This window comes from Haliaeetus leucocephalus, unplaced genomic scaffold, assembly GCF_000737465.1.
Source record: "Haliaeetus leucocephalus isolate CR32 unplaced genomic scaffold, Haliaeetus_leucocephalus-4.0 Scaffold751, whole genome shotgun sequence".
NCBI lineage: Eukaryota > Metazoa > Chordata > Aves > Accipitriformes > Accipitridae > Haliaeetus > Haliaeetus leucocephalus.
The window spans coordinates 5,824,392-5,849,911 of record NW_010973187.1 but is presented as its reverse complement, the minus strand read 5'-3'; the positions used below and the strand labels follow the sequence as shown (position 1 = coordinate 5,849,911).

Below are 25,520 nucleotides of genomic sequence, written 5' to 3'. Positions count from 1 at the left end.
TAAAATATGGAGAAAACAAGCTTTTGATATGTAATTTGTGTTAACGGGCACAAATTATTTGACTGTAAAACTACCATTCCATTAATGTTTGTTAAAAACCAAGTAGTTTTTATAGGGAAAAGTAGTATTTTTTTTTATTACAGCAACAATGGTTGGAAAAACAGGCATGCTTTTACATATACAAGCCCCTGTTCAGGTCTCAAGTAGATGCAGCAACATTAAAATTAAACATGAATTGAGAACAATTCGTCTGAGTTTAACGCGATGGGAGATAGCAGACGGGCCCACAACAGTTACCCTTATAATCCACCGGTCCCCCACAGGAGTAGCTGAGAGTACAGTGTACTTCAACAACTGTTGCGAATGACCAAAAGAGACTACTTGTGTGAAATCAAAACAACCACGGGGCACCTTCATCTCACAACTCGATAAGGAGAAACACCCAGTTACTGGTGGCAGGGGACTTTCACAGCGCTGCTGCTTGTCCGCTCAGGTCCGACTGGACACCTTCGGAAGGTGAGCAGGGAAGCCAGCTTTCTCAGTAGGACTGCACACTGGCGATGGCAGCTTTAAACAAGACTGGGTTTACAGCCTACTGCAATTTCCAGAATGCCTCATCCTCACCCAGTCACTCAACCCCGTGTTGAGTTAAGGACCTCTCTCCCCTCTCTTGAGAAACAACATCTTCTCCTCCCTTCTAACTCCCCCTCTGCCCCAGCAGACAACCCCAACAGGTTGCCTGACCAGGTAACACAGTGGAGACAGTCAAGAGTAACTGCTCTATACTTACATTTAGCTTGACGGCTGCAATTCTACTTCAAACTGCATTGTTAAAAGTCTGTTGCTCTGACTTGTATTCGTGAAAACTTGCCTGATTTTTCCAGCTACAAACCCCAGTGTATAGCAGAGATTGTCTCTGCCTACAGACCTTGCTTCACTTGGACTCCCTGATTATCATGGTTGTAACACCACTAACATTAAAAACAAGAAGCTCAGGTTCCCCCAGTAGTATCTTTACTGACACAGCATATACTTGCAGATCCGCTTACTGTTACCTAATTAATAACACCTTTATAAAGAAATACTATAGCACAGTTTAAGACTAAAATTTTACTTAGAGACTATTGAGCTACTAGATTGGAGATGAAAGTTGTCAACAAAGCACCTCAGATTTATTTTGACAGTGAAAAGCATTTATTAGATAGGTAACCATTATTCATGGTTCCAAATTCTAAAATCCTGTGTTACAGTTTAAAAAAAAAAAAAGTTTAATAAAACTTAATACATCTTGATTTTATTTTGTATTTGTATTCTGAGCTCCATATTCAACTACCAAACTGACAGAAACATATTTTTAACAATAAAGAGTTTGTGAGGCTTAAAACAAGCAAACACTTCTATTTTTGATAAAGTTACGGAAACAGGCAGCTGAAAAGCTCAGCAATAGCCTCTGTTTACATAGGGCTGCCACAGAATTAATGTTTTGCACTGTTAGGTTTTCCCCATGGGATCTAGGCAACAGAACCCAACAAGCTCTGCTCCCTGGTAGTGTGTATTTTATACTAACACAGGAGCAGAAGGTTAAAGCAAAACCAGTTTTGCACTTCACAACAGCTTTATCCCATGTTTGTTACTGGCAGTTGGATGACAGCGTCTCACACAGAAAAAATGCCAGTCCCTAGAAGTATGAAGAAACTTTCCACTTTTTTCCCTTCAGAGTAGTTCTTCCATACATATACTGCTCTGCATTCAGCACCAAGAGAAAAAAAAAAAATTACTGTTTGGTGGTTCATCTCAAGATGTGAGTGATTCAGAGTATTTTTAATGGGGATACAGTTGTGGGTTATCATTACTACAATCATTACTATTCTTTTACTCTGTCTACACAGCAGAAACTAAGCAGCACAGCCATTTGGAATAACTACTCCTGTATAATTTAGCCAGAATATGTAACAGAATTCTAAAATACTGACTGGTTTTACAGAAAAATTCTCTGGAATTTTTGTCTACTTGTGACTACACCTTGCTGAGGTGGGAAACCTTTTCATACCAAGGATCTTGAAAATGAGTTCTTGATAAACTACTCAACTTGGAGAGTCAAACAGTAGGGGCTGTATTAAAAAAATAAACTAGTCTATCAGTCCTCCAGACAGATGAGGGCTGGATCACAGGTCAAGCAGCTGTACTCACAAAAAAGCTGAGTTACAGAATTTATTATAATTATCTGACTAGTAGTCTGTGTGATAAACAGGTATGGTGGGAGCACTAAGGACTTCTCACAGTCTAAGAGGAACTCGGATTATACTTAGCTTAGTTATGCTTTCAGATTAGTTTCTCTGAATAGTCAAATGCCCTGTCTTCACTGTCCTGTTTCTGTCCTCCCTTTGCTGCTTTCACTTTGGGCCTATTTTTAAATGCTGTCCTTCCTGTGCCAATTTGGGGACTCTGTGCCATCTCGCTCAGCAGGGGAAGTTGGATAGAAAAACCACATCAGCTTAGATGATCCTGCACTGACAGTTTCTGCTGCTGCTGAGTTTGTATCACCAAAGCAACAGCCAGTGAGCAGCACATAAGCCAACCTGAGGTGTATTACAGGTGGTGAAAAAAAGCAGAAAACTTGTTATTCATAAACCTTGGAGGGTAAAATAGCTGGAAAAGAAATTAAGTGAGAGGAGAAATCTAATATTAGTTCACCAAAAGACAGCTTCTATAAAGAATTCTATTCATAAAGAAATCGTATTTTAAGGTTTTACAGTATAAAATATTTCAAAACCGCTTACAAACTACTTAAGTACACTTTTTTTTAAAGCAACTTACTTGTCTGTTGTGTACTGGGTTTGATGTACTCGAAGGACTGGATTGTGACAAAGCTACACTGCTATTTTTTCCAATCTGAAAGACATTAATTGAGCAGTATTGAGAGGCACATTTCTCAGTTGAATGCAGATGCCGGTAATGGCCTTCCCTTTCCTGTGTAAAGTGGCACTAATTGCTTTGCATTTGGAACACAGGTATTTTGCTATTGCAAAAGATACACTTCATATAGAATCATAATTATCTCTCAGGGCTTGGATACTTTAAATAAACTCTTAAAAGGCACATAAATACTATTACAGGTCAGAAAACAATGTAAGAAACAGTTACCAAGGGAATATAGATTGTAAACCCCCGCTTCTCTAGACCAAAATACTAGTTTCTGTAGTTACTGGAGTCACTTAGTACAGCTAGTCAGCAACTGAGAGCACAGAGTGCTCAAGGTGACAGACTCCTGCCCAGGGCACTTGCCCGACTCCTGGGGAGTTTAAAGCAAGCCCCAAGCACCATAGCATGCCCTAAGTTATTCCATTTTCTTCCATATTTTTTATTGCTCAATAAAGCAAATATTAACCAGAAGAATCAAACTCCAGAGGTTTAAATTTGAAAGTGTATCAATTTACTGCGTCACAGAATTTCTTTGGGAATGAGTGCAAATTGATAGCACACATACATATATCTTAAAGTACTTAGTTAAAATATTTCATTATTCAATCTGCATATTTCAATGCTTGAGAGATTACAGCACTCTGCAAGAGCAGTCTGTCTTCCGTTTTTCTACAATGACCCATAACCATAGTGTAGGTATTTCTGTTGTGATACAAAAGGGGCGACAGCTGTTGAGTCAGAGGAGTAGTTTCTCAGGGGTTACAAGGCTGATAAAAATTAACCATGGACACCTGCCTACGAATGGCAGATGACTGGAGTTTGAATAGTTATTCACAAGGTCAATGGACTTCAAGTAATGTCAACTTTAAACATTTGATGGAGAGGTAGCAAGGACCTGTCTTCTGAACAGTGAGAAATGCAGTTGCAAGTTTCTTACTGAATAGATGGCACTGTGGCATTGGCTGGCAGGGCTTTCACTAACATCAGTTTTCTCCTTCCCTTCTGCAACATCATTTGTTGTTCTGCCATTGCATCTATACAGTCAAAGGTAGCCTTTGTCTCCCTTTCCATATCTGCCCTTCCTCACTCAGCGACTGTTTAAAACAGTGTTCTCTGTTCACATTCTATCCACAAGAAATATTTAAGATTTTTATTTACAGCCAATTCTGAAGGCAGCTCCCGTGGTGCCCAAAGATTAAAAGGGTAGGCCTCTGCCTACCCTGTTCCCTTTACTTGTTTCGCATGCCACAGCTGTTCTCTAGGTAGTAACATGCAAATCTTGACTAAAGATGCACGACCTCGTAAAATCTTTCCTAGCTTTTCAGAACATCGTAACACACCTGCAAACCTTTCTCCTCTACATCCACCCTTCTAGCATTCATAAAACCCCTCCACAATAAAATACATGTCCATCTTTTAAATGGAAAAATAGCCACTAGGAAATCGACTTGCTGAGATCCTAGAACGATGAGAGGGAATATTACACCTCTTTAGGCTTTCATTCATTCAGTGCTCCTACAACCAACACAAAGCAAGCAGCAACACAGCTTGCAGCACTGTGGTCGGCTTGGAGCTGCTTTACCATCCTGTTGTCATTCAGAGCTGGAAGGGCAGTGTTCCAGGCCAGAAGGGTAATAATTCAGATAGACTGAACAGCACTCAGTGAAAATAGAGAGAAAGATTCCCAGTTGTGTTGGGTCTTTAATGATGGGAACGCCATTTTGAAAGGATTACGATGAGGCCAAAACTCAACCCCTTTTTTCCCCCCCTCTTTTAAAAATAAAGTATACATCAAAACCCAATGGTTAAGACTTTCAGTTACTATCTATCCAGGCCAGACTTGAATTAAATTAGAAAAAAAACCAACCCCTGAGCCTATCACCAGTCACTTGAACTGTTTTCTGTGTTCTTAGTTTCTTAATTTAATTTGCCCTATTACATCAGGGAACAGGAGCAAAATTTTAAGTAATACTGATTTTTTTTTTTGTGGAATTTTTACTGTGATTGCATTTCTAGAACACAGCAAGTCAAAACAGCACAGCTTAAAAGTGATTTCAAGTATTGTATTCTCCAGAGCTTTAATATTCACATGTAGAGTATGTAATATTCTTTGACCCATATGCTTAAGTGGGTACAAACTTCATTTATTTGTAGCACAAATAAACAGTAGGAAATGTCTATTTTGTATTGCATACAATGTGGTATCCTTGTCACAAAGACAATTAGCTGCCAGCCAGACATCTGAAATACAATCAACTCCACTTCACCTCCTATTTTTGATTACTAGTGTAGCTCCAAAGACCAGCAATATAAGAGGAAAGTGTGACCAACTTTTACATATATACACACACATAGAAGCATGTATACATCTATATATGTATGCACCTGTACATGTATATAAAAACATTATGTTTAAAAATCTGTATATCATTACAGTCATTACATATATTTAACCTTTTACTTAAGGAAAAAAAATATTAGTGTGAATTACATATTTACAAATATTCAGAAAAGACCTCTGATTGATTCTTTGTGGTTTATTTACTTCCATTACTGTGCAACATGCTGAAATACATCACAAACTGGAATAGGAATGTCCCACAGGAACAGATTTAAATCACTAGGGGAGTCAGAATTTGAACTCAGAACCTCCTGCATATATCTGTAAGACTTCCTCAGACTGCACTAGCTACAGATACAGTCTGTGTACTGTGGAAAGACGATACAATCCATTTCCTACTACTGGTGTTTGTACCAAAGTAACAATTTGTACTTACTTTTCCCTCCCATTTGAGATCGTGTATCTCAGGGCAATTTAATCTTTTTGGGCACACACATACTTCAAAAATCAGATGTGTGACAGAATGAAGAATTTACAGCATCCTTCACTGACTTCAGTGACTTAAAGATTAGTTCTGATAGCAGGACAAATTTAAAAGGCTTAAAATAGAAGGACTATACCACTATCCATTTTTAAAAGCCAAACAAGTCATCTCAGTTGCACCTCTGCTGGAAGTAAGAAAGAGAAAATATACCTGCTAAGCCATTCTTTGAGACCTTCATTCTGTCTGCTATACCAGTTTTAGAACTCATTTACTCCTTTCTTCCACTCCCGTTTCTGTCTGCTATTACCTATGGATTGCCTTGCCCAAGACCTGACCCTCTCCATTTCCAAATTTTATTTTATGTGCAATATCCTTAGGAAATGAGAGTTTTTGCCTAAGCTACCTTCTCTGGATTTTCTGTGGTATTCTATTTTCTCTGGTTTTGTCTTCCAGATGCCAGGGCCAAGCTTTGTTTTCTGTGTACTGCACAGCACTGGACACGGCAGCAGAATGAAATAGTATATAATTATAAAGATTGTATTGGCAGTTTTTCCACCAAATTTTACTTCACACATACTTTTTTCAGTGATGCTATATAAGGACAGAGAAGTCTAGTGACAATTAAGTAAGAGTGTGTAACCTTATCTGTTGCACTGACTTCAATATTCTGAATACATGCACACTATAAAAGATAACCAAATGTCCACTAAAGGTCATCTGGTTAAGATCTTAATCTCTTAACTTTTACAGTTTCAAAGAGGAAACAGCATCTGAGGTCAGGCATCTCAGACTCTCCCCAGGGGAAAGGTAGATTTAAGTGTTTTACATAAGAGAAACGAGGAGACTTGCATAACATTAAGAAATGAATCAGCAACAAGTTTGGGGAAAGAAACAAAGAGAAATGCTGACTCTTTTCTTCCTGTTTTAATGACACAATTTATTTCAGAGAGATGAGAATTAAGATAAAAAATTAATTTCTAAAAATTATTTATCCATTCTGGACATTCAATTTTACTTTCAGAGATACAAATGGCTACTTTATTAATTGAATAAAAAAAAATCTCATAAAAATATTTTAAGAAAGTTTTTTTTAATTCTGAAAACATCTTTCTATGATTGCTACAAAACAAATACAAATTTGTTTCTGTATTAACCTAGAAAGTAAGTTGTGTGATGAAAAACAATCTGAAGCAAACATAGTATTTTCTTTTCAGAATGCATGAAATATTTCAAGTAAGTCAGACATGACCTGCAAAAAAATAACTGGAAGAGTCCCTTACCTGCCGAGAGATGGAGCTGCTTGTAGGATCTGGCACCGCAGAAATAAGGTTGGCAGTGCTCTTTCTATGAACACTATTCATACCAGGCATTTTAGTGATTTTACAGGCTTTGCTACTAGAACTAGAGTTTTTACGTTTTTTTCCTTCTGATTTGTCAAAAGAAAGGGGTAGAGAAGACACTGCATTATGTGCTCCCAGGGAGTGGTCCCCTGAGTGGTGCACAAGAGAAGATACAGACAGATTAGAAGAGTCAATACTGCTTACTACCATGCTCATATGTTTCACTGAGTCTGCTGAACTACTTGATAAGGAAGTCCGTCCTGAGGGCTCCGATTTGGCACTGAGTGGGCTTGTTCCGTTATTTGTATTGTGCACAGACATACTGTTATAGGAAGATGTAGCCTGATAGGAGTTCAAAGTGGAACTGGGGTTCAGGACACAGTTCTTTTTGTGGGACCCTGAAAATGAAGACGAGGAAGTTGTCTGTAACGATAACGAGGACGATGACGACGATGATGATGATGACTGCGGCTTTTTCTTTTTGTTACTTGAAGACTCATCACTTCGAGATGACAGGTCTTTCACTTTTGAGGATTTGCTGGTTTTTGTTTTGGATGGCTTGTGGGATGGGGAAGGGATGACTGCTGGCACTGGTGACACAGCTGATGGCGCCTTAAAAGTTGAGTCCATGATACTTAGGCTTGCAGCCACATGAGGAAAAGCTGTAGTGTGTGACATAATTGAATTCGTATCTGATGTTGTCACAAAGGCTGCATTTGATAACATGGCTGATGTCATTATGTAAGAAGAAGAAGTGATTCTTGAACTGATAGGTGTTGAAGGAATATACACCGCACTGGGGTTGCTGAAAGGCTGTAAGACTGATGCTGGAAAAGGAGTGGAGACATGCGCTGCTGGAGAAGGCATGGGACTATCTGCCGCAGGAGGAATTTTCCTAAACAGAGAAGTAAAAAAAAAAAAAAAGCAGCAGAGAGTTAGATACATAAAAAAATTCCATCTGAACAATGCAGATAAGAAACAATTTCTGGGAAGGACCAACTTATTAAAAAAGGCAAACCTAATTCACTGTAATTTTGATTCCTATTCTACCAATCACATATATTTTAATATTCACAGTTCAAAATCAGCTCTGCATTCTACAACAGCTTAAAAATGCTGTTACTTGTGATTTTTTTTTTCCCCTCTTTTTAAACTTGCAATTCCATTCTGATGTTCTTTTGGATTTAATACAAACAGCAAAATGCAAACCACATGTGTTCTAATATTGTAAAGATTCAGGAAAGCTGGATTATGAAGTAATATTCCTAAAAATTAATTTTGAAATAAGGCACATTAAATCTGTGAAGGCACTGGAGACCTAACAGAAGATGATTAGGTAAAGAACTATGCAGCGTAATTTTCTCTATAAAATTCTGTTATGGCACATGAGCCCTAAACTGTGTAACTCAGTTAAACCAGAACTGAGCTCCACTTCAGCACAAGTGCCCCATGTAGCAACTAAGTACAGCGTTACAATTTAATCACTTTATTACAAATTTAATTTCCATTATTCCTCTCCTATTTTACCAAACAATTAAAAAATGCAAATTAAATGCCTGATGGTGGGATCTACAAACATTCTAATCACTATGTTTCATTCATTGCGTATGTTTTGCTTGAAAGTTCAAGTTGTGGAACAGTTTCAATATCAACCTAAACTCACAGGTTAGATTTGATGAGCATAGTAAATGAGCCAGTTTGGGGGGTTGTGAAGCATTTCATCACTGAGCTTAAAGAGGAAAGGAGGAAAGCTCATCCCTTTCCAAATGCAGTGCTATTCCCAACAGCTCATCTGGGAGCTGGTTAGACGGGATTAACTAGGTAAGTTACTGAGTAATTTCACTGATATTGAAAAATTGACAAAATATTAAACAGTGCTTGATAAGCTTTATAACTACTTGAATACTATTCTGAGAATATGATCTAGTAATATTACCTGTGAAATTAGTAGAACACATTCAAATTCCTTTCTATTCAGCCATCATCTTCTATTATTTTATCTAGTCCACTGTTAACAAAGAACCAGACTTCCATAATGTCTCTTGGAAAATTATCATCTGAGCTTTTCTCATTATTTAGACTAAAATTTAATTCACAGTTTAATCCTATTTCTCTTTGTTAAGAAGCTGTACATCACCATAACTCTGCCCTTGTTATCCTCACTACTGACACCTTTTCAGTTTTTAAAGGCTTACTCTTGCCCTCAAAGAAGTATGATAAAAGAGCAGCACTGGCTGTGCTGTTTATCATAAATGAAATCCTAATTACAAGTGTTCTCTCCTGGTATTCTTCCTATGGAGACTCTCAGACAGAACACTGTTTATGCTACAATTACATAAGGGATTACATACAGTCCATGCCACCAGAAGTGAGGAAGTCCTACTGCCTGTGACTTGCTACACAAACAAAGCTGCTTCTCAGATCCATTCCTCAGGGTTTTTTTTAAAGAAGGGCCAATAATTCTTACCCACCTTTGTAAGGTACTTTGAGAACAAGGGATAAAAGTACTTTGTAAATGTTATTATTGTTCTCAACATATGGCCTTGCATCCTTTTACCCTTTATCTCAACTGGATGAGCCACAGCTACAGAGCTGCACTAGCGCTGGTTATAAAAGAACAGCTTTATGCATACCCCTGCTTGGGGAAGACAGGAAAAGATCAGTCCAGAGGAGGGTTGAGGACAGTAGAAGAATACAATAGGGGTTAAGCACTGCGAGCTTCCTGTGTTACACAGACAAGTAAGTACGGATGGAATTTATTAAAATATTAGAGATTACAGAAAACAGCTAGAATTTGGGAAAACATTTACAATTGGATTTAGTGGGAGCAGGATGAGGCCTGTTTATTTCTTGTATCATATAGCTACTACAGAGGTTATTTTTGTTTTTCATGATAGTAGTGATACTAGTGACACATTTTCTTAGATGCCTGAGTATCTTTTCTCCTGACAAACAAAGTCAATAGATAACAAGTTTTAATCTTCCTATTTAAGGAAACCAAATTAGTTTTATTTGTGGAAGGCAAGAAACACTAGTTAACAGCCAAATTGACAAAGTAGAAGAGAGGAACCCCTTGCAGATCAAACATGATCTGCCTCTAAACAGACATGAAACTGGCCCTTTTACGGCAAACCCAACCATTTCCAAACTATGTCTCCCAGCACAGTAGCACTGTTACCATCAAGTTACCAGGTTAGTCAGACAAGCCAAGCTTTAGTGTTTCAAAAAAATATTTAAATAAAAATCAAACCTTGTTTATCTAATGGCTGGCATCCAATGAATATAACACAGTCCTGATAATAAACAGTGACATGAAACACTGCACTTTAGTGTCATTACATTGGAAGAAGAATGCATATTCTGTAGCAGAATACCCCCCAAAAAAATCAATCCTATCTGCAGATGCCATGAGCTGTTCAAGTATTTTTATTTTTTTTTTAAAGAATTAGCATCTTTTTTAGAAGTGCAGTCTATTTTTATGTATCTATGTAGCCAAAGCGTATAGTGCTTGGAAATTGCGTATGTGATATAGAGGTGCTTCAATAGTGAGTAATAATCAGAATTTTAAGACCCCAAAGCCAGTAAGGGCACTATGGACTAAAAAACTATCATATTCCATCTTACGCACAGGCAATGTATACCAAGTTCCTTATCTTACAACACATGAGTCTTAAACAGCAAAGTCTGAATGGGCGATACGGGTGCATGATGCAGGTATAAAAATCTACGTAAAATCTAACCTGTGTGTTATAAAATGATACGATACCAAAACATATCTCCAAACCCAGAAAACACTGAGCTTTAATGCTTTTAAGTAATATTAACAGAACTACTGGATTATTCCTCCCCAGATTCAAAGGGACTTAAAAAAAGGCCAAAATCTGGAAGAAGTTTACATCAGAATAGGAGATTGTCCTGTTGTGCTGCATATTCCTTAACAGGGAAGAGAAAATTTGTACTCGTATTACTGCTATGCCTTAATACAGAAGTAATTTTACAAACGCTTCCCATGGAGTGTTTAATTTAGAAGTTTCACAGAATTAAAAATGTTAAAGTACCCACCAAGTGTAAAAATCCCACTTACTTCCACATCTGTGAGTTCAAGTGTTTTTCTACCATGGAGTTTAGTGCGAATCGAAAATGGTCCCATCTTCGGTCAAAGACGTAGTACCCTCTTCCCATTAAGCGACTGCCATATGAGCAAAACTGAAAGAAAAGATATTTCAACATTGTTTATAAAAAAATGTTTCTACATTATAAAATAATTATAATTTATATACCAAGGAACCTTTGTAATTTGTATCATGCATATAAAACACCTTTAAAAAGGTGTTTTTCACTATCTGCAGCATAAATACTTTTTGCATGATATATGAAATATGTGCATAATGTTTCATTTTAGTGTAAAGTATACTTCATACTTCACTAACAAGTCAGTTTACTATCAGGTACCTATCAGGTCTTACAGGGAAAGAATATAAATGCTGAGGTACTGCTAAAGAAGCAATTCTGGCTAATAATACTGCCTCAGAAAAGCAGTTACACCGTTCTGTGCACATTAAATCGCGTAATCATGTAACAGGAATAAAAATAACTGAAGAGGAAAAAGGTGCAATGGGAGCATCTTTAGTATCTATTTAATAAACAAACAAACCAGTGACATTTTAGTAAAAAAATAAATTATTGTCCATGGCACCTGCGCTACAACAGAACACCAGATACACTCTTCACAGTGTATGAAAATCATCTAGAGGAGTAGTAAATATTTTGAGAATTCTGCAGAGCTCAGGAGTATTTGCACTGCTTCCTCTGGAGCACATCCTGAAAAGTCTACACTGAAATGGTATGATCAGGAATCTACCCTTTCTTCAGTTCAGTCTTACTGATCTCACATTACGTAGAGAACTGCCGCAACACCTATTTGTGGGAGAGAAACCTGTTATAAATCATCCTCAGAAAACAAGACAACTCTTAATCATGCAGGGACCAAGTCACACAAATTCTGGCTGAGAGCAGAAGCTACTGATGCAGTAGAAAAGCATCTGTTTAAAATCCTTTCCAGCTTAATGGACAGTGAGTGGTGACTGTAACTGCTCATCTTAAGTCTGTTTCATGACAAGGTTAAACAGGTTAATTAAAACCACACCTAAGTTGATAAACTAGCTTCACCTCCCAGTGACACAGATCAGTTACCACTAAGACGTAGTTTAAGAAGCTGCTGCCTTTTTCCCGTCAACTACTAAGGCCTAGCTGGGAAAGGGACTTCGTAAGGAAAACAGTCTACTTCAATATGAAATTTAGCAAGTTAGCATGAACTGCGCTGAAGGCAATTTAAACCATTTTTTTCTGACTTCACGTTGATACGGACTAAGAACAGTTGCACTATCAGTAACTGCTTCAGCTGAGAGATGCTAAGATTTCAAAGAACAGATGAGTCAGTGGGATTTGCCTTGGTACAAAACTAGGATCCCAAAACAAAATGGCTATTGACAGCCGTGCCTCACTCATGATGCCTGTACAAGAACTGGCTGCACTTAGATTATGTTTTAAACTGTGTGGAGGCACATGCAGTGAGCCTTTAGTTTTTAACTCACAGAGAAGCAGTCAGCAAAACCAAAGTAGAATACAAGAGTACCAATGAAGCAGGAGGTTCCTGCATTTCATAGTATTATATGGACTATAATAATTCTTATTCTCTGTGTAAGAACCAAATACAGAATTTCATCTGACAGTTGTTTTGTGTTCAGCACATACGTCTTCCTGATGTCTGACAATAACAAGTTCTCCTTTGCTCTAGGGAACATAAACAATGCTACAGTTATCACAGTGTTCGTTTTATTCTGCCTATCATATGGAAAACACACAAGCAAAGTCTTCGTTAATTTTATTCCTTGGCTCAATTTTGATGAGAACCAACTGCTTACAAGTTCAGGAGTTCTCCCACTGCTTCTTGGTTTGTACAGTGTAAACAAATTCACACTGCAGAGATAACGCCACAAGGCAGCTCTTACTACTTACAGTGAAATTTCTCAGTCACATGGGAGAAAGACAAAAACAGCTGTCAGAGAAGCACATACTTAAGCCACCACCAGAGCGGATGGGCTATGCCGTGCTCTAGACTTTCCATTTTTAGATGAATGAAGCAAGTCTATATACACTCACATAAATGATATTTAATTACTGCTTCAAACCAGACTACAAAAATCAACAAAGCACTGTAATAGCCCTTTGCTGCCATATGATTTTCAGAGCTATAACCAATTGCAAGGTACAGTTTCCCAAGAACTATGACAACAAAGAGATTATCTGTTCATGTCACATTTAAAACAACACAACTTTCCTCAGTTTAGCAGAATTACACCCAAGCTTGCAGTCTACTGAGAGGAAAATCTAAAACTAGAACTTCTGATTTTCTGCTGCTCATCTTGTCCTGCAACCTGTTTGTCACATGCACTGACCAGTCTTCTCCTCCTACCTTATCTCACCCATGCCATTTTCTGTTAAATGTATTTGTTCTCTTTAGAATACAGTTTTCAGAATGTAAGGTACTTATTCCTTACATTTTTTACTAAACTACTTCTTTTTTCTCCCCTCTCCAATTACATAAGAATAATGGCAAGGCATGCCGGAGACAGACACATACCCCAAAAGGTCTGGGATGGTGTCCAGAAAAATGACAGTCTAATTTCTCAGATTCTTCAGCTCCATCCGCTTCTCCTTCATCACTGGACAATCTGCTCGTTAAATCTCCTCCCATGGAAGGCAGTGGCAGTTCTGGTACGTACCCACTGTGGTTTGAAGAACTGTTGCTGTTTATGCTATTTGCAGATGACGGTCTAGAAGGAGAATATACATTTAAATTCATCAGTGTTCAAAGGCTCTGTAAACCTACCTGCCAGAGTCAAGCATCAAAGTAAATTATACCAGAAATGATCACATAATGAAGGACAGTAAAAGATACAGAACAGCTGACATTTGGTCTTGTCAGAAATATATCACGGGTTATCATCACGTTAGTGTTAGCAGAAGTGCCTTTGTATTGCCTGAAATTTTAAATTTGCCATGAAGTTGCATTTCAGATCTTGAGAGAGGCAAAGTATATTAAAAATGCAAACAAAAATCAGATGTGTAAAATTTTCTTACATTGCGCCATTACTCTACTCGCTTAATCCCAAGGGTCCAGTTATGAAATTTTATTTCATACCACAACCCTACTCAAATTAGTGTACTAAATATAGTAAGTGTTTAGCTGACACCCTCTACAGCTAGATTAGTAAGGGAAGTAACTGGGAGGACCTCTTACAGCATGTAGGTTTTCTTTACCTTTGTCTAAAATCCAATAAAACAAAGTGGGAATGCCTTTGCACCACACAGCGTGATGGTGCCTTGCCTTTCAAAAGTAGCTTGGAAACAAATTAGAAGTGGGGTGGAAGAGGATTCTTAATTACAGTCTGTGCAACCAAGTACATATGTGGACCACTGAGGTTGGAGGAGATGTCCACGTTGAGAAAAATCTCATGAATTTATGCCATCAGGACAGAGCAGTCATTAAGACTGTGGATAGGTGCCCTCTTCTGAACTGAGCAGGGATTGCTCACTGATGTCTATCAGCTAGAAATAACTGCTGCAGTTGCTGTTGCAAGGGATAGATTGTGCGAGTGCTCCTTAGCCCTCAGGAAAAGTCAGCCAGGTCAAGCCAAGTCATCACCAGTGAAACCAGCAAGCTTTGCCTCAGCAGAGCAGGGAGCACTCAACCTCTTGAAGCAGCAGAGCTGGAGGCTTGCTGGCTCCCTGCGGAGAGGTAGCAAGGCTTTCCTCTGGCACGGCTGCTTGCAAAAACAGACAGGATGACAGAACAGAGGCACTGCAGCAGAAACAGAAGTGTAGATTGTACAAACACAATGTATGACTGCTAAAATCATCCTCCTCATGTACCACTACCTTTGCAACCTCTTTAGCTGACTGTCACTGAATCGCATTCCAGTTTTGCTTCTTTGACTATAATACCTACCAAAACCAATGTCTGCCTGTCCCTCTGTGCTCCTCTCTATGTAAGGACTGTATAAGGTCACTCCTTTTACAAGAATTATGCAGACTTGTCACCAATTTATCTATGGGTATTCTTTTGTTGTCCTTTCACTCAAACCCTGTAAGGCCCACCTCTACCACCGTATGAATAAAATTTCACTATGGCTTGATGAACACACAGAAAACATTGGAAATGGCTGTCTCTGTAAGACTTGAGATAGCAAATACAATTATCTCTCTGCAATGGGGACTATCAGTACAAAAGCCCCCAAATGGGCACCAAATCCTGAGCAACGCTTCTGCAAAGAAAAGAAATATGAAACAATATGAACAAAACCAACTAGTTCAGTTCTATCTACTCCAGCCAAAACTAGTACCAAAAAAACCCCCAAACAAACAAAACATATGGGAAGTTTACCAGAGGACAATTAGAATTCAGTAGGATCCAATACCTCATACTAGTTTTTCTAAAGGGATGTCTTTAGATGTTTGCATTGTCTTTCTGAAGACTGTTTTTGTCCTTTCTAAGAAACATCTCCAAAATGAGAAAAAGACATGCAATGGATAGTTGCAAATCAATAGTTTTAAGAACTAGCTGCTTACATTGTCATTTACACTAAATTACATCTTTTTTTACAAGACATTCCAGTGATGTAATTGGTGAAGTATTTGCAAAGAAAAATTCTACATAAATGTGCAGAATTTCACCACTGATACCTACCCTGATTCATGTAGACTTTTATTCCCAAATGTGCCAGAATTACTTGAGTGTAAACTTTCCTAATTATTACTGACCATTTTAGCCAAAAAATGCAGTTATTCTGCGATTCTGAGTTGAGGGTGGACACCACTCCTTACCTCATTCCCAATCAGACCACAGGCTACCATGGACAGATTTAGGTTAATATAAGCATAGTCCTATCTTCTACTGCTAGCAGAAACTCTTATATTAATAAGTTTTATCATGCAATAGCCTAAAGAAGTACCGAATGCTTATAATATAAGCTGTATGAAAGACTACGACATTTCTTACAGCACCTTCAGAATGCAACATTCCACACTGGAGAATTGCTTACCTTGGAAGTACAGAATTTGGTGGTCTAGATTTTGCAGGAGATGTTACTTTAGATTCTTGCCCAGAGTTCACTGAAGATCCTGACAGAGAGTCTTGTGCTGGTGTGGGCTGGCTCTGATAGCTTTCTCTTGCAGATGGTGGATGCTCTTTGTCTTTTGCAACTTCTTTTTCCCTGGATCGAGCTTTGTGTTCAGCTAGAAGGATGTCAAACTGTTTTTTACGGCCTGGAACTGCTCGTCGATGATTAAGTGAATGAGTCTAAAAATAGGGTGGTTAAAAAGCATTTGTGTGTGCATGACATTGCTTATGAGTCCTCTATACTTCCGATACACCACAACTCTAAAAGATACAATCTACTTCAAACAACTTAAGCCACAGTTATGGAAATAAAGCTGTTATTCCACATTATCTTTGATAATTTATGAAGTCATTCTTAAGAAATGCCAACATCAAGGCTAAAATTACTTTTTGCAACAATTTTCTTATAATATCCTATTGACTTACCTTTTCCAAGACAGAAAATATAATTCTAATAATTTTAAAATATTAAGAAGTAACATCATTGTAGCTCTTAACTTACAATGAAAAATTGATTTCATTGGATTGAAAAATGTGAATACATTTTAAAGCAAATTTAACTGATCATCTCTACTGACAGGTAGCACATACACATACAATGCTCGTTATAAATGTCTTACATTGCTGCTACTTTTTGACATGAGACTTACTGCTATCACAAGGGCAGCGTCCAAGTAATTTATTATACAAAAATCATCTTAATTTTTTTACTAAGAAATGACGATACTTCAACATTGTTGCACACATGAACCAAAAAAGGAGCATTTAAAGTAACACTTGTGCTTCTAAATGAAACGTTAATGCTTTTTGCATAACAAAATGGCAAGGAAAAAAAAAATCTTTTTAGAAATATCAGTGGAATAATGCAGATGCTCTGATTCAAAGAAACAGAATTACTCAAAAGAATTACCTGAAGACAGCGTCTGAATACCATACCCATTGTCTGTAAGACAGGAGCAGGTATGACCTCTCAAACTACTGTGGTAGGATTTAAACTATAACAAAGCATCTGATATTTTATCTTCTAAGAAAAATACCTTGCAGGTGAGCGATCTTGTGCAAGGTTTCTTTGTTTCAGGATCCAGTACTCCACAGTGTTTATTTGGGTCAAATTCTCTTTCTGTTTGATGGGGGAGGGGATAGGTAGAAAAAGGAGAAAAAATAGATTATTACAGAAATTTTAACCAGAGTAGCTATAATTTTTGCTTGATAGAACTTAATTCGACCAAGCTCAGCCTGAACCACTGATCCCAACCCCAGCACCCCATAATAGTGCCACATGCATCACTTGTACAGTTGTGCATTTTTTTTGTCCTTACACGTTTCAAACTATTTAGAGCAGGATTTCAGTCACAGACTTCATAGAAATAAGTCTGCTTACAGAGCTGCACTCAGCCAAGTGGCCCAAACACAGGACCAAGCCAGATACCCACGAGTTCAATTCCCTCACTTACGTTGGCTGCCTCTGAGGCCGTGAAATTCAGCATTTGCAAATCTAGCTTCTGAGTTTGGCTAAGACACATATAGACTAAATATTACGAGTGCTTTGAACACCATTTCTTTGACATACTTGGAAACTCTGAAAAACAACTTGTGGTGTCTCAAAAGTAAATACAAGATTACTAGTGGCATTTTAAAAACAAAATTCATCTAAATCTGTCCCCTAAATCTGTGTAAAAATAATGTGCATGTTAGTTCTTATTTGCCTAAGTGAAGGGAGGCATGGAGTTTAAAGTTTGCAGAGATTACTAAAAAAAGGCATTTACATGAGTTGTACTAATGATTAACATTAAAAGTGCATTAATATTTAATAGGCTGTATTTGCATATTTCACTTTCATTAATATTTTAGTATTTATGTACCACAGATAGCATCACCTCCTTTAGGTTACATAAATATAATTTCAGGGTTTGCACTACAGAGCTGTATCAAAACTATGGACATACGCTTTTTAGTTTATGCCACCAAAAAAATCTACCATTATCTTTATGTACCTTGACATTGTATGTTTTAATTGGCAGACTGGTTTGCTTTTGTTTGATAGTGGAATATAAACTATTTGCCAAAGTCTATTTTAACTATATAGTGGTGTTACATTCACATATAATAAACATCCTGTACTCAAATACAACATTTAATCTGAGGATCTAAAAATTCTTTATAAACAAACAAATCAGGGCTAAGATGAAGACAGCAGTTCACAGCTATATTACAATGTTATGACAGCATCACAGCAAGAACAGCTTTATGTTCTTCTATGGAAGAAGAAACGTGATGCCAAGTAGCCTACATCAGACAAGAACTGTCATCCAGATATCACAATTATTAGCAGTTTTATGTATTCTGCTATATGGACTTAAAAATGATAAAGGAAACATTAAATGGTTATGTTATTGACCTATTAGCAGAGACATACCAAAAAATGAGCTTGGAAAAAACAGCTGGCACTTATTTTATTGACATCTACAAAGGGACTGAAATCCGTCACAAGTAGTTATAGTTTCTGTGGCCTTTACAGCACAACAGAAACAGAAAAGTAGCTGTGTATGACTAAATATAATAAACATTTTTTTCTACTTAATGGATCAAAACGCATGTTCATGAACTAAAGGAGTTAATTACTCCTGGTTTTTGAGTGTATGATGTTCCTATCATAGTTTTCTGAATCACCCATCTAAAAACCTTCAATGCAAATTAAAAACCAAACTAAATAGACTATATGGATTTATAAATATGCCTTCAAATGAAAAATCCCGAGGGTAATTACAAGGCTGTGGAGCATGTTCTGAAAGTCACCAAGCGAGGACTGTTTTAGACCAACAGGGAAACATACTTCAAAAATCAAAAGTGCTTCCTTCGGAAGCATCCAGATTGCTACTAGTCAGTAAGAGCGTCCCAACCAAGCAAGACTTCCAGGACTGAAAATAGCAAAGCCAGTTATTAGGAAAACATATAGAGGTAGAATCAACATGGAGAATTATAGTCAGAAAAAGTGGAAGCCTCTGCCATCTACCAAAGAACAAAATAACACGTTTAGTATTTTCTGTTTCTCAAGGAAAGCAAGCAGGGAACCACTTCTCCTGGCTGAAGCATGCGTGGCTGTTCCAGAGAAATCATGAATATCTAATTGCCAGCTACAGATGTGCCTGGTTTGGGCAACACATTAAATGAAGATATCACCTTCTTATCAATAATGACATGCAGCTTCTGACTACCTCTGTATTAGGAAATGTGTAGCATGAGAATCCCTGGACTCCTGCGCACAGGCACAGCTTCAGAAAGCTGTTTCTCCAGAATGGATTCCACTTCTTCACGTTCGGTGGACGAAGTAAAGAGCATTCATTTTAACCTCACCGAAAGAAGAGGAAAGGCCAAGACTGAATTGTCTCAAACTCCTGTTTGCAACACAAGAGAGATTCTTGGTGTAACCGGGCATCTGCATTCTTTAACTTGACCCCAAAGAGAACAAGAACTAAGGAAGATTTAGGAAAAAAAGTTGGGGTTTTTTTCAGTTTGCTACTAGGGAACACTGATCCACTTATGCTGGGCAGCTACAGACTGTCTTTTGTGGTTCCACAAGCTGCTTCCTCTCTCTCACCAATGACAGCGCTCCTGAAAAGAGGGCAGGTTCATTCATCACCCAAACAACCACGAGCTCTCAGCAAAGAAAAAACTTCAGCTACAGTCAGGGAAATGGTGTGAGAGAGTGGAGGTTGCTAAAAAGGAAAGGACATGTATGTAAACTGGCCAGACCTATTAAGGAGCTTCAAAAATTAACAGCTGTACAGTTCCACAGCAGTGGACTGAGGGAAACCTAAATCCCCTAGCCACCATCTCATTCTTTTAATGTGAAATGAATGAAATTTATGGGATATCTAAAATAATCATCTCATTGACCTTCCAAGATCTTTTTCTCAGCCTTTGCACAGTCCTGTATAGTAATGGAGAGGAATCCATCATAGTGACACACAATCTACAGGCAATTCATCTACAGTGCTCTCAGGACTTCTCCTATTTGCATCTTCGCTAAATTACTGTGTTGCTGCATCAATACATGAAGCAGTAGAAGCAAGACTGAACAGATTCTAAATCTGATAATGACAGAGAAGCTTTAAAAAAAAGTATCAATTCTTGTGGATTTGTTAGCCATATAAAAATAAACTAATGCCTATTGCAGTACTCAAACAGTCCTGTGCAGAAATTTCCACCAGTGAAACATTCCCTAGCCTAGAAGACACTGGAAGTGACAGCTTAGAGACAGAATAGTGATGGAGTCACCTCCACAGAAAAAGCAAGCAAGTCAATGGAAGGCCCTACAGAAATGATTCTCCTTTATGAACATGTTTCAGCAAGCACTTGTACAAAAAAGGTACGAGTATCAGCTACAGCCCTGTGGTGGTATGTGGTGACACGAGGAAAACAAGTATCTCAGAAAGTATCAGTTTCAATTGCCCAAGTAGGAATTCAGAATTGATTAGCTAAATTAAGCATCTAAACCATTGAAGGAAATAATAGGTTAAAAAACCCCAATATTTTAAATTAACTGCTAAATACAGAGAGCTTTTATTAGAATAACAAATTGGATCTTAGCACATGAAATGTAAGGTTTAAAAGCCTAATCAGCTACTTTCTCGTAATATTTTTTCATTTTGTGGAAGGCTATAAATGAACAATGGTTCTGTTTTCTTATATGCCACCTTTAACTAGTTAAGAAAGCAATCAGTGTACTGAATCCTTTAAGGCAATGGCGTTGTTCCATACCCCACACAGCCCTAGCACACACCTCGCACTGGTCTGGAATCAAGCCAAGGTAGCAGTACCATAGGCTAACTGCCAAATTTGAGAAAATGAAAAAAAAAAAACCCCAACCTGATATTCAGTCAAAAAATGGGGCACACTCTTTAACTGGAAATGAAAGCATTTATCTTGTACAACTTATACTTGGTTCATAACTAGTGCACATTTAGAAATCATGTGAACTATCTTTCTGCTAAACGGATGATCTAATGAGGATCATGCTGCCATTAGCAAAATTAGCCTTTCAGTACACACAAGAAGTTCCTGCCCAAATCACAAAGTACTGCCAGCTGATGAATAGACCCTGCACAGCTTCTGAAGCCATAAACTTGACTCAGTTACTTTTTCTTAAAAAAAAAAAAAAAAAAAAATCCCTCAAAACACTCTGTTTCCTTTCATTCAGAACAAAAACACGTTTTCAGCTTTAGGGGGCAAATTCTCTACTTGCTGCCCAACAGCTGGCATGGGTCACTTCTGGGGAACTCCATGGAAAATAATTCCTCCTCCCAATGGATGGCAACCTTTCTAATGAAGCCTCTGCCCTTGCACGATGGGGTGTTCTGTGCTTCGGTGGCAGATTTGCAAGGGGACCTACACCCTCAACACTGTCCTGCCTAAGGCCATCCAGGGCACTTCCACATTTAATGTCGCTCCCTCGACCCCACCATCTTGTGTTCCCGAGAAAGATCAACATCCCCACACTACAAACTTCTTCACTCATATGTGAATTGCAGGGGGAGAGGGGTAGAAGGGAATTGTGACTTTTAAGATTTCCCCAGCATTTCCTGTACCTTCTTAGAATTTTCTAGTGTTTAAAACCAAGAAAGAAGATTCTTTAAAAAAATCGTGACTTGGTGGATAATCCAATGTCTTAAACCTCAACTGTTCCAACTTGATCATGACTATACAAAGTCACCCAACCAAGGCACATTTTCTTTTGTTGTGAACAGACCCCAATTACATAATGGATTGAAGAAGCCACCTGCCTTTCTGTTTTAATGAATTTACTTGCTTAAAAATTTATATTTGGCCTATGACCAGTTGAGAAACGCATTAAACACTAATTTCAAGCTAAACAGAATGTGTACTTTGAAAATATTTTACACATGCTAGGAGTGTGAAAGCTTTCTTTTTCATATATGCAAACTGGCATCTTGCAGTAAAAAAATTAAACCAAAACCAGGCTACAGCATTTTATTAGTACATTATTTCTGAGCTATAGAAATATTAATGAAGAAAGGCAGACTACCTCAAAAGATGCACTACAACATCACTCACCTGAAAGTCTTTTGTAAGGCTTGTTACTGCTTTTAGTGCCATTTTGGTGTTTCTTGTCTATTGATGGAGCTACAATTCCTTTGCCGTTCAGAATCTTCTCTGGTGATGGTGGCACTGACTTGGATGTCAAACCAGATTTAACCAAAGTTGGAGCAGGTATGCTGGATGAAGAGGCTGAGGAGGAGGTGATGGTGGTAGTGGTTGCAGAATTCATTTTAACGTTGGCACCATCTGCCTTCACTAGGTTAGGAATTTTCTCTAGACTGACTACTGGAACAGGAACGCTGCAAAACCAAAGAAAAATCTTCAAGTTGTATTTTCTGTACCAAAGATTTACAGTCACTTAATCACCTTCCACAGATACAAAAATTTCGATGCAAGTGACACAGTATCTTCAGACCAGACTAAAATGAAATACTTAGTACCATTATTGACTATTTTTGTTCAATCAAATGTTTACAAAACCAGGCATCTGTAAAGCCTGGCAATGTAGAGGATTATGAAAATGAACCTTTGCATTTTTTTTTTTAAGATCCAGTCCTCTACTATTCATAAACAAAGTCAGTCTTTGGTACTAAGTAAAACACACCGCCTTACATATGCCTCATGCCTTTAACACAAGCACATATCAGATATGTGTATGCTGTACTAAACTCCCCATGATAACAAAGTAGTTTACTAACAATATTAATGTTTTTAAACAAACACAAAAATAATTCATTTGCCTAGATGTATCCGAGTGGCATACAGGTTCTGGAAACAAGGAGAAAAGAGATTTCAAGCATAGAGATATTAATAGCAGTCCCTTTAAAAGTATTAAAATCCTTGACGAATTGAGCATTACTAAAATGTATTTTTAATAAAATCTTATGAACTTAAAAATAAAAATTCCCAATATAATTATTAGCTTAGATGGCCCTTTTCAGACTAAAGTTTGCAATAACTAACTTCTCCTAACTTAACTACCACCACAGCGTATTTGTAACACTAGCAAATGTTACCTTCTCAATTTGGCAGCAAAAAAGATACAGACAAGTGATTTTCAATTCCAACATTGTTTTAACATTTCTGGCTCCTGTGTGCATGAGGAAATATCCAACAACATGAGCTGCTTTGGTAAAAAGCAACCCAACAACTCCAAAATTGGATGTCTTGTGACTACCAATTGGTATATAATATATAAATTATACATCCCTCCTTACTGCAACAAATGCAGAGAAAAAAATATTAATTTAAAAAACTAAAATTCTCAGAGCTTTAGGCCCAGGTTTCACTGGAGGCTGCAAATGAAAACATCTCACTTACTCTGTTCTTCCCATACAGTGCCTGAAGAGTTGCTTTTGCCAAATAGTTCACTATCTGCCTTGTAAGCAAATTCACACACAGATCATGCAAAAATGACAATTTTCAGACTATTATTCCACATTGAGCAAACAACAGAAACACAAGTTTTCTTAAATACAAATGCAATGATGATGTTTAAAAGGTAAACCAAATTCCTAATCTAGAAGCATGAGAGTCTCCTTAACAGTATTACTATCTTTTCCTTTCTGAATTGCACAGAACTAAGCTAGCCTCTGTAATTTTAATCCCCAGCATAAAGGTGACAGTTGAGAAGGCTGTCCCACACAGGGACTTCTTAAAAACTTCTTAAAACACAGAGATTCTTTAATCTATTATTATCTTAACGGTTAAACTTGATGTACACGCTTAAAGGTAAAATGAAATGTATTTATAGAGTGCAAAATTACCCCTTAGCAAACCGTACTCAAAGAACAATCTGTTTCTTGCACATCACTGCAGTAGTTCTGCATGGTAGTGCAGAACTTCTACAAGTGCATTAGTCATGTGACTCTTGTTAAACACACAACCGCTGTTAAATCAGTATATATTCTGAAGTACTCTGGCATATTGCAATTCAGGTAAGAAGAGTTTCTTGCCAGAGACCACACTGTTGTCAGTATCCCAAGACAGGCAACATTTGCCTGTCTGCACATTGCTGTACGGTTTGGGGCTTCCCCCCATTCAGAAGTCTCACATAATTTCAGTCTTCTGTGTCTGAAAAATGGCACCTTCGCTGCATTCTTCCTACAGAAGGAATGGTTACTAGGTGTGGAGTTTCTACAATCAGAAAAAGATGACTTTGAGATGATGTTGTCCATGGGACATCCTTCAGAAACACCGGAAGGAGGGTCCAAAATAACTCAAGTCTTGACCTTCCTGGGCTACTTACTACAAAACCTCTGTTTCTCCGTAGCTGTTGAAGATGTTAAGCAGAAACTACAGCTTGTGTGGCTGGAGTGGACTCTTCCATACTGCAAAGTTGTTAATCTTTGTTCTAAGGGTATTTTAACATAGAAAAAATGTAGGAACCGTGATATAAACAATATGCATATAAAACTAAAAAGGAGATTTAGACACCAAGACATATTCTGCAGCTGGAATTAAACTATATGAGACTTCCATACCCTGTGGTACCACAAATACAGCAGTCAGCTAGTCAGAATACAGATCCAACTGCAATAAATGTAGAGTGCTGGCCAGTAACTACGCAAACAAATGTAACTTATTCACAAAACCAGAACTGCATTAAGTAATTCAATGAAGGCAAACATGGAGCTATGAAAGAGAGGATTTGAGCATCTACTTTTTTTAAACTGCTCTGAATTCATTAAGTTAAATGACAGACAAAAATTACAGTATCTCAGAGTAGGAATTAATTTTTTTTTGCTTTTAAGCAGATGGCAATTACATTTTCTGAAAAGAGAAGAATTTTTTTACTCTAGATCACGTAGTTTTACTAGATAAAAACTATGTAAAAACATATGAACAAATCTTCATGCCCAGTTTCTAAGATCTATATTAATTCAAAGTACTGATACACAGTGAGAGGGTCAAGTGTATTATCTGGTCTAGTAGTAAAATGCTGATAAAAAAAAATGAAAAAAAGTTTTTCTGCTTTGCAGTGCTCAGAACCTCAAATCCTAGGGCACATACGGATGGATCACTGTGATCATATGGATGAAAAAAGCCCAGGGGAAGGAACATTTTCACTTAGTTTTGTTACAGATCAACAAGTCAACCTTCATTATGCATTTCATTGCATTGCAGAAGAAAAAAGAACACTCCAGTATTTGAAGACAAACGTTCTATGGGACTCCTGGAAGTCTACAGTAA

The 25,520-nt window shown here is 37.6% G+C and overlaps 1 protein-coding gene across 10 annotated transcripts in view; it reads right to left on the bottom strand.

Annotated features, from left to right (window-relative positions):
• The window catches only part of ATXN7L1 (ataxin 7-like 1), a 123,626-nt gene that overhangs the window by 6,788 nt on the left and 91,318 nt on the right, over positions 1–25,520 (bottom strand). For 9 of the 10 annotated variants that reach the window (XM_010580882.1, XM_010580881.1, XM_010580889.1 and 6 more), the window contains 7 exons: positions 22,344–22,627; positions 17,306–17,388; positions 16,192–16,448; positions 13,731–13,923; positions 11,172–11,293; positions 7,028–7,982; positions 2,818–2,892 (listed from right to left, as the gene is read on the bottom strand). In XM_010580882.1, coding sequence (XP_010579184.1) covers positions 2,818–2,892; positions 7,028–7,982; positions 11,172–11,293; positions 13,731–13,923; positions 16,192–16,448; positions 17,306–17,388; positions 22,344–22,627 — 1,969 coding nt within the window. Of the gene's footprint in view, positions 1–256; positions 1,744–2,817; positions 2,893–7,027; positions 7,983–11,171; positions 11,294–13,730; positions 13,924–16,191; positions 16,449–17,305; positions 17,389–22,343; positions 22,628–25,520 lie in introns of those variants that run through there. The other variant, XM_010580888.1, reaches the window with a different exon arrangement.